The sequence below is a fragment of the Staurois parvus genome, unplaced genomic scaffold, assembly GCF_062004578.1.
Source record: "Staurois parvus isolate SC_StPar_1 unplaced genomic scaffold, SC_StPar_1.0 ptg000494l, whole genome shotgun sequence".
Lineage (NCBI taxonomy): Eukaryota > Metazoa > Chordata > Amphibia > Anura > Ranidae > Staurois > Staurois parvus.
In genome coordinates this window covers 1,254,882-1,268,983 of record NW_028318290.1, presented here as the reverse complement: position 1 = coordinate 1,268,983, position 14,102 = coordinate 1,254,882, and the positions used below count along the sequence as shown (strand labels likewise).

The 14,102-nt window shown below is 45.1% G+C and overlaps 1 protein-coding gene across 1 annotated transcript in view; it reads left to right on the top strand.

Moving 5' to 3' along the window:
* LOC149452157 (uncharacterized) overlaps nt 1-13,887 on the top strand; it is a 57,157-nt gene extending 43,270 nt beyond the window's left edge. Inside the window, exon 4 of the mRNA XM_089689729.1 lies at nt 12,441-13,887. Within this exon, the coding sequence (XP_089545855.1) occupies nt 12,441-13,887 (1,447 nt within the window). The remainder of the gene's footprint in view (nt 1-12,440) is intronic.
* The last annotated feature ends 215 nt before the right edge of the window (nt 13,888-14,102 follow it).

Genomic DNA, 14,102 nt, shown 5'->3' with positions numbered 1-14,102 from the left:
CATATCCCCCTTATGTATTATACATGGAGATCATATCCCCCCCTTATGTATTATACATGGAGATCATATCCCCCCTTATGTATTATACATGGAGATCATATCCCCCCTTATGTATTATACATGGAGATCATATCCCCCCTTATGTATTATACATGGAGATCATATCCCCCCTTATGTATTATACATGGAGATCATATCCCCCCTTATGTATTATACATGGTGATCATATCCCCCCTTATGTATTATACATGGAGATCATATCCCCCCCTTATGTATTATACATGGAGATCATATCCCCCCTTATGTATTATACATGGTGATCATATCCCCCCTTATGTATTATACATGGAGATCATATCCCCCCTTATGTATTATACATGGAGATCATATCCCCCCTTATGTATTATACATGGAGATCATATCCCCCCTTATGTATTATACATGGAGATCATATCCCCCCCTTATGTATTATACATGGAGATCATATCCCCCCCTTATGTATTATACATGGAGATCATATCCCCCCTTATGTATTATACATGGAGATCATATCCCCCTTATGTATAATACATGGAGATCATATCCCCCCTTTTGTATTATACATGGAGATCATATCCCCCTTATGTATTATACATGGAGATCATATCCCCCCTTATGTATTATACATGGAGATCATATCCCCCCTTATGTATTATACATGGTGATCATATCCCCCCTTATGTATTATACATGGAGATCATATCCCCCCTTATGTATTATACATGGAGATCATATCCCCCCTTATGTATTATACTTGGAGATAATATCCCCCCTTATGTATTATACATGGAGATCATATCCCCCCTTATGTATTATACATGGAGATCATATCCCCCCTTATGTATTATACATGGAGATCATATCCCCCCCTTATGTATTATACATGGTGATCATATCCCCCCTTATGTATTATACATGGTGATCATATCCCCCCTTATGTATTATACATGGAGATCATATCCCCCCTTATGTATTATACATGGAGATCATATCCCCCCTTATGTATTATACATGGAGATCATATCCCCCCTTATGTATTATACATGGAGATCATATCCCCCCTTATGTATAATACATGGAGATCATATCCCCCCTTATGTATTATACATGGAGATCATATCCCCCCTTATGTATTATACATGGTGATCATATCCCCCTTATGTATTATACATGGAGATCATATCCCCCCCTTATGTATTATACATGGAGATCATATCCCCCCCTTATGTATTATACATGGAGATCATATCCCCCCTTATGTATTATACATGGAGATCATATCCCCCCCTTATGTATTATACATGGAGATCATATCCCCCCTTATGTATTATACATGGAGATCATATCCCCCCCTTATGTATTATACATGGTGATCATATCCCCCCTTATGTATTATACATGGTGATCATATCCCCCCTTATGTATTATACATGGAGATCATATCCCCCCTTATGTATTATACATGGAGATCATATCCCCCCTTATGTATTATACATGGAGATCATATCCCCCCTTATGTATTATACATGGAGATCATATCCCCCCTTATGTATAATACATGGAGATCATATCCCCCCTTATGTATTATACATGGTGATCATATCCCCCTTATGTATTATACATGGAGATCATATCCCCCCCTTATGTATTATACATGGAGATCATATCCCCCCCTTATGTATTATACATGGAGATCATATCCCCCCTTATGTATTATACATGGAGATCATATCCCCCCCTTATGTATTATACATGGAGATCATATCCCCCCTTATGTATTATACATGGAGATCATATCCCCCCTTATGTATTATACATGGTGATCATATCCCCCTTATGTATTATACATGGAGATCATATCCCCCTTATGTATTATACATGGAGATCATATCCCCCCCTTATGTATTATACATGGAGATCATATCCCCCCCTTATGTATTATACATGGAGATCATATCCCCCTTATGTATTATACATGGGGATCATATCCCCCCTTATGTATTATACATGGAGATCATATCCCCCCTTATGTATTATACATGGAGATCATATCCCCCTTATGTATTATATATGGAGATCATATCCCCCCCTTATGTATTATACATGGAGATCATATCCCCCCTTATGTATTATACATGGTGATCATATCCCCCCTTAATCTCCTCTTCTCAGTAGAGAATACATTCAGTTCCTCTAATCTTTCCTCATAGCTGATCTCCTCCATGCCTCGTATCAGTTTGGTTGCCCTTCTCTGTACTTCCTCCAGTTCCCCAATGTTCTTTTTGTGAATTGGAGCCCAAACTGAACTGCATATTCCAGATGAGGTCTTACTAATGATTTGTACCGGGGGGGGGGGTGATATCTCTCTCTGGAGTCTATACATCTCCTAATACAAGAGAGGATTTTGCTCGCTTTAGAACCCGCAGCTTTGCATTGCATGTAATCTACCAGAACCCCCAGATCTCCACCATTGATCTCCTCCAGATCCTTCTCCACCATTGACCCGCCACAGATCCTTCTCCCCCATTGACTCCTCCAGATCCTTCTCCACCATTGACCCCCCACAAATTCTTCTGCACCATTGACTTCAACAGATCCTTCTCCCCCAATGACCCCCCACAGATCCTTCTCCACCATTGACTCTTCCAGATCCTTCTCCACCATTGACCCCCCCACAGATCCTTCTCCATCATTGACCCCCCCACAGATTCTTCTCCAGCATTGTCTCCTAGATCCTTCTCCACGATTGACTCCTCCTGATCCTTCTCCACCATTGACCCCCCCAGTTGTACCCCCCTAGTATGTATGATGCATATTCTTAGCCCCCAAGTGCAGAACCTTACATTTATCACCATTAGCCCTCATTGGCCCCATAGTCCCCCAATTACACAGAGCATTGAGGTCGGCTTGTAAGTTGGAGACATCCTGTAAGGACGTTATTCCCTGGCACCCCTCTGTCCAAGTATACCACGTCCACCGCCACCCCTCTGTCCAAGTATACCACGTCCACCGCCACCCCTCTGTCCAAGTATACCACGTCCACCGCCACCCCTCTGTCCAAGTATACCACGTCCACCGCCACCCCTCTGTCCAAGTATACCACGTCCACCGCCACCCCTCTGTCCAAGTATACCACGTCCTCCGCCACCCTTCTGTCCAAGTATACCACGTCCACATCCACCCCTCTGTCCAAGTATACCACGTCCACATCCACCCCTCTGTCCAAGTATACCACGTCCACCTCCACCCCTCTGTCCAAGTATACTACGTCCTCCGCCACCCCTCTGTCCAAGTATACCACGTCCACCGCCACCCCTCTGTCCAAGTATACCACGTCCACATCCACCCCTCTGTCCAAGTATACCACGTCCTCCGCCACCCTTCTGTCCAAGTATACCATGTCCACATCCACCCCTCTGTCCAAGTATACCACGTCCACCTCCACCCCTCTGTCCAAGTGTACCACGTCCTCCGCCACCCCTCTGTCCAAGTATACTACGTCCTCCGCCACCCCTCTGTCCAAGTGTACCACGTCCACATCCACCCCTCTGTCCAAGTATACCACGTCCACATCCACCCCTCTGTCCAAGTATACCACGTCCACATCCACCCCTCTGTCCAAGTATACCACGTCCACCTCCACCCCTCTGTCCAAGTGTACCACGTCCTCCGCCACCCCTCTGTCCAAGTATACTACGTCCTCCGCCACCCCTCTGTCCAAGTGTACCACGTCCTCCGCCACCCCTCTGTCCAAGTATACTACGTCCACCGCCCCCCCTCTGTCCAAGTATACTACGTCCTCCGCCACCCCTCTGTCCAAGTATACCACGTCCACCACCACCCCTCTGTCCAAGTATACTATGTCCAATGCCACCCCTCTGTCCAAGTATATCACGTCCACCACCACCCCTCTGTCCAAGTATACTACGTCCACCGCCACCCCTCTGTCCAAGTATACCACGTCCTCCGCCACCCCTCTGTCCAAGTATACTACGTCCTCCGCCACCCCTCTGTCCAAGTGTACCACGTCCACCGCCCCCCCTCTGTCCAAGTGTACCACGTCCACCGCCACCCCTCTGTCCAATGTGGTGGTTTATGTAAGGATTTATTCTACTTATGAAGGGCGATGTCCTTTCCCTTAAACAAAATATTGCAGTGCCTCCAGCCATTAAAATACGGCAAATATTTAATGACCCAATAATTTGGACACCTTAATAATTTGATCACCACTTAATAATGTACCTTGAGTCCTTTTAGCCAGTATGATCTCGTACCAAATACACAGAAATTGCCTTTATAATAAATACATTTCTATATATATTACCACAAGCAGACTGGTGATGGATGTATCCTCGTACACACAATCAGAAATATGATCTACTAATTCTATACACCAAACAACAGATATGGATCATAGTAAAGATGAAACATTACATTCAGTTCTGAGTGATCACCTTGTAGAGCTTCAGGAAGTATTTCTATCATTCTGTGGCCATAGGAATGCCAGGAAATCTTCTCTGATAAACCAACTACAACTGAATGGATTCTGCAAGATCTATCATTTCAATATCACACCAAATAATTCTCAGCAGTAATAATATGGATCTCTCTATATATAAACACCCAATACAATCACTATCAGTGTATACAAGAGAGGAAACATAAGATACAATCTCAGCTCTCAGCAGTAATAATTCTGTATATATATATATATAACACCCAATACAATCACTATCAGTGTATACAAGAGAGGAAACATAAGATACAATCTCAGCTCTCAGCAGTAATAATTCTGTATATATATATATATATAAACACCCAATACAATCACTATCAGTGTATACAAGAGAGGAAACATAAGATACAATCTCAACTCTCAGCAGTAATAATTCTGTATATCTCTATATATATATACTAACACCCAATACAATCACTATCAGTCTATACAGGAGAGGAAACATAAGATACAATCTCAGCTCTCAGCAGTAATAATTCTGTATATATATATATAAACACCCAATACAATCACTATCAGTGTATACAAGAGAGGAGATATAAGATACAATCTCAGCTCTCAGCAGTAATAATTCTGTATATATATATATATAAACACCCAATACAATCACTATCAGTGTATACAAGAGAGGAAACATACAATCTCAGCTCTCAGCAGTAATAATTCTGTATATATATATATATATAAACACCCAATACAATCACTATCAGTGTATACAAGAGAGGAAACATAAGATACAATCTCAACTCTCAGCAGTAATAATTCTGTATATATATATATATATATATATAAACACCCAATACAATCACTATCAGTGTATACAAGAGAGGAAATATAAGATACAATCTCAGCTCTCAGCAGTAATAATTCTGTATATATATATATATATATATATATATATATATATAAACACCCAATACAATCACTATCAGTGTATACAAGAGAGGAAATATAAGATACAATCTCAGCTCTCAGCAGTAATAATTCTGTATATATATATATATATATAAACACCCAATACAATCACTATCAGTGTATACAAGAGAGGAAACATAAGATACAATCTCAACTCTCAGCAGTAATAATTCTGTATATATATATATATATATATATATATATATATATATAAACACCCAATACAATCACTATCAGTGTATACAAGAGAGGAAACATAAATACAATCTCAGCTCTCAGCAGTAATAATTCTGTATATATATATACAGTCATGGCCGAAATTGTTGGCACCCTTGATATTTCTCCAGGAAATCATGTATTTCTCACGAAACGTATTGCATTAACACATGTTTTGCTATACACATGTTTATTCCCTTTGTGTGTATTGGGACAAAACAAAAAAAGGGAGGAAAGAAAGCAAATTCGACATAATGTCACACAAACCTCCAAAAATGGGCTGGACAAAAGTATTGGCACCCTTTCACAACTGCGGATAAATAAGAATGTTACAAGCATGTGATGCTCCTGTAAACTCACCTGGGGCAAGTAACAGGTGTGGGCAATATAGAAATCACACCTGAAAGCAGATAAAAAGGAGAGACGTTCACTTAACCTTTGCATTGTGTGTCTGTCTGTGCCACACTAAGCATGGACAACAGAAAGAGGAGACGAGAACTGTCTGAGGACCTGAGAACCAAAATTGTGGCAAAATATCAACAATCTCAAGGTTACAAGTCCATCTCCAGAGAACTAGATTTGCCTTTGTCCACAGTGCGCAACATTATCAAGAAGTTTGCAACCCATGGCACTGTAGCTAATCTCCCTGGTCGTGGACGGATGAGGAAAATTGATGAAAGATTGCAACGCAGAATAGTCCGGATGGTGGATAAGCAGCCCCAAACATGTTCCAAAGACATTCAAGCTGTCCTGCAGGCTCAGGGAGCATCAGTGTCAGCGCGAACTATCCGTCGACATTTAAATGAAATGAAACGCTATGGCAGGAGACCCAGGAGGACCCCACTGCTGACACAGAGACATAAAAAAGCAAGACTACAGTTTGCCAAAATGTACTTGAGTAAGCCAAAAGCCTTCTGGGAAAACGTCTTGTGGACAGATGAGACCAAGATAGAGCTTTTCGGTAAAGCACATCATTCTACTGTTTACCGAAAACGGAATGAGGCCTACAAAGAACAAAACACAGTACCTACGGTAAAATATGGTGGAGGTTCAATGATGTTTTGGGGTTGTTTTGCTGCCTCTGGCACTGGGTGCCTTGACTGTGTGCAAGGCATCATGAAATCTGAGGATTACCAAAGGATTTTGGGTCGCACTGTAGGGCCCAGTGTCAGAAAGCTGGGTTTGCGTCCAAGATCCTGGGTCTTCCAGCAGGACAATGACCCCAAACATACGTCAAAAAGCACTCAGAAATGGATGGCAAAGAAGCGCTGGAGAGTTCTGAAGTGGCCAGCAATGAGCCCAGATCTAAATCCCATTGAACACCTGTGGAGAGATCTTAAAATTGCTGTTGGGAAAAGGTGTCCTTCCAATAAGAGAGACCTGGAGCTGTTTGCAAAGGAAGAGTGGTCCAAAATTCCGGGTGAGAGGTGTCAGAAGCTTATTGATGGTTATAGGAAGCGACTGATTTCAGTTATGTTTTCCAAAGGGTGTGCAACCAAATATTAAGTTAAGGGTGCCAATACTTTTGTCCAGCCCATTTTTGGGGTTTTGTGTGACATTATGTCATATTTGCTTTTCTGCCTCTGTTTTATATTTGTTCCAATACATACAAAGGGAATAAACATGTGTATAGCAAAACATGTGTTAATGCAATACCTTTTTTGTGTGAAATACTTGATTTTCAGGAAAAATATCAAGGGTGCCAACAATTTCGGCCATGACTGTATATATAAACACCCAATACAATCACTATCAGTGTATACAGGAGAGGAAATATAAATACAATCTCAGCTCTCAGCAGTAATAATTCTGTATATCTCTATATATATATATAAACACCCAATACAATCACTATCAGTGTATACAGGAGAGGAAATATAAATACAATCTCAGCTCTCAGCAGTAATAATTCTGTATATATATATATATATAAACACCCAATACAATCACTATCAGTGTATACAAGAGAGGAAACATAAGATACAATCTCAACTCCACACCCAGAACCTGGATTATGACGCCTCCCCAGCGGGTCCAGTGGGCAGCGGATCCTCCTTCAGGAATGAAAAAAGTAAATAAAAAAAGTGCAAAATATTTGAAAAAAAAAAACAAAACGTTTCTTTGTTTCTATTATAAAATTTTTCAAACAGGTATTTTTTCTCCTTCGCTGATGTACGTTGATGAGGCAGCACTGATGGGCACTGATAGGCGGCACTGATGGGCACTGATAGGCGGCACTGATGGGCACTGATAGGCGGCACTGATGGGCACTGATAGGCGGCACTGATGGGCACTGATAGGCGGCACTGATGGGCACTGATAGGCGGCACTGATAGACAGCACTAATGAGGTGTCACGGATAGGCGGCACTAATATGCAGCACTGATAGGCGGCACTGATAGGTGACACTGATGATGGGTAGTGATAGACGGCACTGACTGGCATCACTGCTGGGCACTGACTGGCACAACCCCTGGGCACTGACTGGTGGCACTGACTGGCAGCACTGCTGGGCTGCACTGGTGGATGGCACTGGTGGGCAGCACTGGTGGGTGGGCACAGGTGGGTGGCACTGGTGGGTGGCACTGGTGGGCACAGGTGGGTGGGCACAGGTGGGTGGCACTTCTGGGCACAGGTAGGTGGCACTTCTGAGCACAGGTGTGTGACACTGCAGAGTGGCACAGGTGGGTGCACTGCTGGGCACAGGTGGGTGCACTGCTGGGCACAGGTGGGTGGGCACAGGTGGGTGCACTGCTGGGCACAGGTGGGCGATCTGCTGGGCACAGGTGGGCGGAGCTAGTGGGCGCACTGCTGGGCACAGGTGGGCGGAACTTGCGGGTGGCACTGCTGGACACCGATCATCAGTGCCCTGATGATCGGTGCCGATCCCCGCTCTGACAACTGCCGGTTCTCGGCAGTACTTTCCTGACGATCTGACAGCGTGAGGAAAGTGCAGCCGAGAACCGGCACTTGCATTTCCCTCTGATCAGCGTGTCATTGGACACCGCTGATCACATGGTAAAAGGCCGCTGTGATTGGCCTTTTACCACATCACGTGATCAGCTGTGTCCGTAGGACACCGTGACCACGGAGATCGCCGGGTGCGCGCCCCCTGGGGCGCGCAGGAGAGCGCGTTCTGGGAGGCCGTCATATGACGTCCACCCAGAACTGGCCGGCCGCAGTGCAGCTGTCATTCAGCTATCTTCGGTCGGCAACTAGTTAATGATGACTCTGCTGTGATTGGACACCAAGATAACTTTAGGTGTCAGATATATATATATGTCTTATCCAAATGTAGTTGATTTCACTACTAATTCTTGGATAGGAACCATAGAAGATATATGTTCATTCAGTTCTTCATTTCCCTGAGATTCAAACTTGTGTGAAACATTTGCTTTCTGATGGAAACATACAACTGATACCAATTCACAAAATATCTGACTTTTCACCATTTCATACTTAATTTAGTGGTCTGCGATCCCCAACTCTGCTGAATGGATGTTTGTGTGAAACATACTCTTCATAACACCCCATTGATAACACCCCATTGATCATGTCTCTGGGGCAGATATATCCAGTTCTTGGCTTCAGATGTCCTATGTTTAACCTTTTGGTTTTAGGAAAGAAGTTCCCATGAGTAGGAAAGACCCTCTGTTTACCTGTCCATTGTGGAGGAGTTGGGGTGTCCATTGTGGAGGAGTTGGGGTGTCCATTGTGTAGGAGTTTGGGTGTCCATTGTGTAGGAGTTTGGGTGTCCATTGTGTAGGAGTTGGGGTGTCCATTGTGGAGGAGTCGGGGTGTCCATTGTGTAGGAGTCGGGGTGTCCATTGTGTAGGAGTCGGGGTGTCCATTGTGTAGGAGTTTGGGTGTCCATTGTGTAGGAGTTTGGGTGTCCATTGTGTAGGAGTTTGGGTGTCCATTGTGGAGGAGTTGGGGTGTCCATTGTGGAGGAGTTGGGGTGTCCATTGTGGAGGAGTTGGGGTGTCCATTGTGTGGAGGAGTCGGGGTGTCCATTGTGGAGGAGTTGGGGTGTCCATTGTGTGGAGGAGTCGGGGTGTCCATTGTGGAGGAGTTTGGGTGTCCATTGTGTAAGAGTTGGGGTGTCCATTGTGTAGGAGTTGGGGTGTCCATTGTGTAGGAGTTTGGGTGTCCATTGTGTAGGAGTTGGGGTGTCCATTGTGTGGAGGAGTCGGGGTGTCCATTGTGTAGGAGTTGGGGTACACAACCAGTTATACTTGTAACCTTGGTGGATAATAGTATATTGTGACAGTTGGAGAAGTTTGTTTGTTCATCACCTTTCCAAGGTTTTGGGTGAACCTTCAGCCAGTTAGGTTGCGTCTCCTCATTGTTCTTTGGTCAGGTGTGATGGCTCAATGTTTGGAGTCCACATAGTAATGTTTGATTTTATAATTAGCTTTCCTGCAGGTGAAATCTCCTCATTTCCGCAGACAATGGCGATTGTTAGAAAACATACTTTGCCAGGTCTTAGAGTCACCAACATCAGATCCACCATTATCTTTCCTGGGACTTTGTTTGATCACCTGGAGGCATTTCAATAGGATATTGTGTCTGGAACAAGTCTCCTCCACTCCTTGTCTGTGTGATCCACTAGAAGGTCACTGGAATTCTACCCAAGAAAGGTTAACCCCTCACAGACAGCTGGGCTCCTTACTGTTGGAATAAAATCATATTTTTAATGAATAGTCCCCCAAAAGTCACTACACCAAGTGTACCACGTCCACCGCCACCCCTCTGTCCAAGTGTACCACGTCCACCGCCACCCCTCTGTCCAAGTGTACCACATCCACCGCCACCCCTCTGTCCAAGTGTACCACGTCCACCGCCACCCCTCTGTCCAAGTGTACCACGTCCACCGCCACCCCTCTGTCCAAGTGTACCACGTCCACCGCCACCCCTCTGTCCAAGTGTACCACGTCCACCGCCACCCCTCTGTCCAAGTGTACCACGTCCACCGCCACCCCTCTGTCCAAGTGTACCACGTCCACCGCCACCCCTCTGTCCAAGTGTACCACGTCCACCGCCACCCCTCTGTCCAAGTGTACCACGTCCACCGCCACCTCTCTGTCCAAGTATACCACGTCCACCGCCACCCCTCTGTCCAAGTATACCACGTCCACCGCCACCCCTCTGTCCAAGTATACCACGTCCACCCCTCTGTCCATGTATACCACGTCCACTGCCACCCCTCTGTCCAAGTATACCACGTCCACCGCCACCCCTCTGTCCAAGTATACCACGTCCACCGCCACCCCTCTGTCCATGTATACCACGTCCACTGCCACCCCTCTGTCCAAGTATACCACATCCACCGCCACCCCTCTGTCCATGTATACCACGTCCACTGCCACCCCTCTGTCCAAGTATACCACATCCACCGCCACCCCTCTGTCCATGTATACCACGTCCACCGCCACCCCTCTGTCCAAGTATACCACATCCACCGCCACCCCTCTGTCCATGTATACCACGTCCACTGCCACCCCTCTGTCCAAGTATACCACATCCACCGCCACCCCTCTGTCCATGTATACCACGTCCACTGCCACCCCTCTGTCCAAGTATACCACGTCCACCGCCACCCCTCTGTCCAAGTATACCACATCCAACGCCACCCCTCTGTCCATGTATACCACGTCCACTGCCACCCCTCTGTCCATGTATACCACGTCCACCGCCACCCCTCTGTCCAAGTATACCACGTCCACCACCACCCCTCTGTCCAAGGATTTGGTCACCTCCATTCTAACCTGTTTCATGATGGTTTAATCCCATCTCACCTCTACATGTTGTCTACAGTAAACATTTACACTTCCACTGATTACAGAATACTAATACTGAGAGTCCTGACCCTTATACTATATAACTTGTACATTACATCCTCCTGACCCCTGCACTATATACTCCATGTTGTACATTACATACTCCTGACCCCTGCACTATATACTCCATGTTGTACATTACATACTCCTGACCCCTGCACTATATACTCCATGTTGTACATTACATACTCCTGACCCCTGCACTATATACTCTGTTGTACATTACATACTCCTGACCCCTGCACTATATACTCTATGTTGTACATTACATCCTCCTGACCCCTGCACTATATACTCTATGTTGTACATTACATACTCCTGACCCCTGCACTATATACTCCATGTTGTACATTACATACTCCTGACCCCTGCACTATATACTCTATGTTGTACATTACATACTCCTGACCCCTGCACTATATACTCTATGTTGTACATTACATACTCCTGACCCCTGCCCTATATACTCTATGTTGTACATTACATACTCCTGACCCCTGCACTATATACTCTGTTGTACATTACATACTCCTGACCCCTGCACTATATACTCTATGTTGTACATTACATACTCCTGACCCCTGCACTATATACTCTATGTTGTACATTACATCCTGCCTGATGTGGGCGGAGTCCTGGTTTGGGGGAACCAATCAGCTCCTGTCTAGTAATCCTCTTTGTCTTTGTATTTTAGTCCATGGCCGGGAGATGAGGAAAACCTCCGAGGATTGTCTCACTTTGTCTCCAGACTGGAAAGTAGAAGATGAGGACATCACACAGTATAGTCCAGGAGAAAACCCGGCTCCCTCCAATGTCCATCCGGCACCACCCAGTGTAGATGGACCATCGGATTCCTCGTATCCTGAGGAACCTCAGACTGTGCGGGACCAGGCCGGCCTTCCAACAGGGAAGAGGTTCTCTTGCGCTGAGTGTGGGAAGGTTTTTTCAAAGAAATCCAATCTGTACACACATCAGAGATCTCACACGGGGGAGAAGCCTTATTCCTGTCCTGAGTGCGGGAAATGTTTTTCAGACAGGTCAAGTCTTTACACACATCAGAGATCTCACACGGAGAAGAAGCCATATTTCTGCCCTGAGTGCGGAAAATGTTTTTCAAGGAAGTCCAATCTGTACACACATCAGAGATCTCACACGGGGGAGAAGCCGTATTTCTGCCCTGAGTGTGGGAAATGTTTTTCAGACAAGTCCAGTCTTTACACACATCAGAGATCTCACACGGGGGAGAAGCCTTATTCATGTCCTGAGTGTGGGAAATGTTTTTCAACGAAGTCCAATCTGTACAAACATCAGAGATCTCACACCAGGGAGAAGCCATATTCCTGTCCTGAGTGCGGGAAATGTTTTTTACATAGGTCCAGTCTTAACATACATCAGAGATCTCACACGGGGGGGAAACTGTATTTCTGTTCTGAGGGTGAGAAATGTGTTTCAGGCAAATCCAGTCTTAACATACATCAGAGATCTCACACAGGGGAGAAGCCGTATTCTTGTCCTGTGTGTGGGAAATGTTTTCAAAAGAAGTCTGATCTTTACACACATCAGAGATTGCACACAGGGGGGAAGCCGTATAACTGTCCTGAGTGTGGGAAATGTTTTTCAGACAAGTCCAGTCTTAACATACATCAGAGATCTCACACAGGGGAGAAGGTATATCCCTGTCCTGAGTGTGGGAAATGTTTTTCAGTGCAGTCTAGGCTTAACACACATCAGAGATCTCACACGGGGGAGAAGCCATATTCCTGTTCTGAGTGCGGGAAATGTTTTTTAGGCAAGTCCAGTCTTAACATACATCTGAGATCTCACACAGGAGAGAAGGTATATCCCTGTCCTGAGTGTGGGAAATGTTTTTCAGTGAAGTCCAGGCTTAACACACATCAGAGATCTCACACGGGGGAGAAGCCGTATTCCTGTCCTGAGTGTGGGAAATGTTTTTCACAGAAATGGCATCTTATCGCACATCAGAGCTTTCACACAGGGGAGAAGCCGTATTCCTGTCCTGAGTGCGGGAAATGTTTTTCACGGAAGTCCATTCTTTCCAAACATCAAAGATCTCACACGGGGGAGAATCCGTATTCTTGTTCTGAGTGCGGAAAATGTTTTTCAGAGATGTCCTGTTTTCATAAACATCAGAGATCTCACACGGGGGAGAAGCCATATTCCTGTCCTGAGTGTGGGAAATGTTTTTCACGGAAGTCCCATCTTCACACACATCAGAGATCTCACACAGGGGAAAAGCCATATTTCTGTCTGGAGTGCGGGAAATGTTTTTCACAAAATTCCCACCTTTACAGACATCAGAGATCTCACACAGGGAAGAATCCACTTTCCTGTCCTGAGTGAGGGAAATGTTCCTCACTGAAGTCCTGTCTTCCTGTACATCAGGGGTCCCACACAACCCTGGAGGTGTATTAGTGCCTTGAGTGCGGGAAATGTCTTCTAGATGAATGTTGCTGGACATCCCAGCTCTCATGTGGGGAAGAAGCACCCCCTGATATACACCTCAGATATACTCCATGGCTGATCTTCATCATGGAAGAAACAGTTGATAAGGAGAT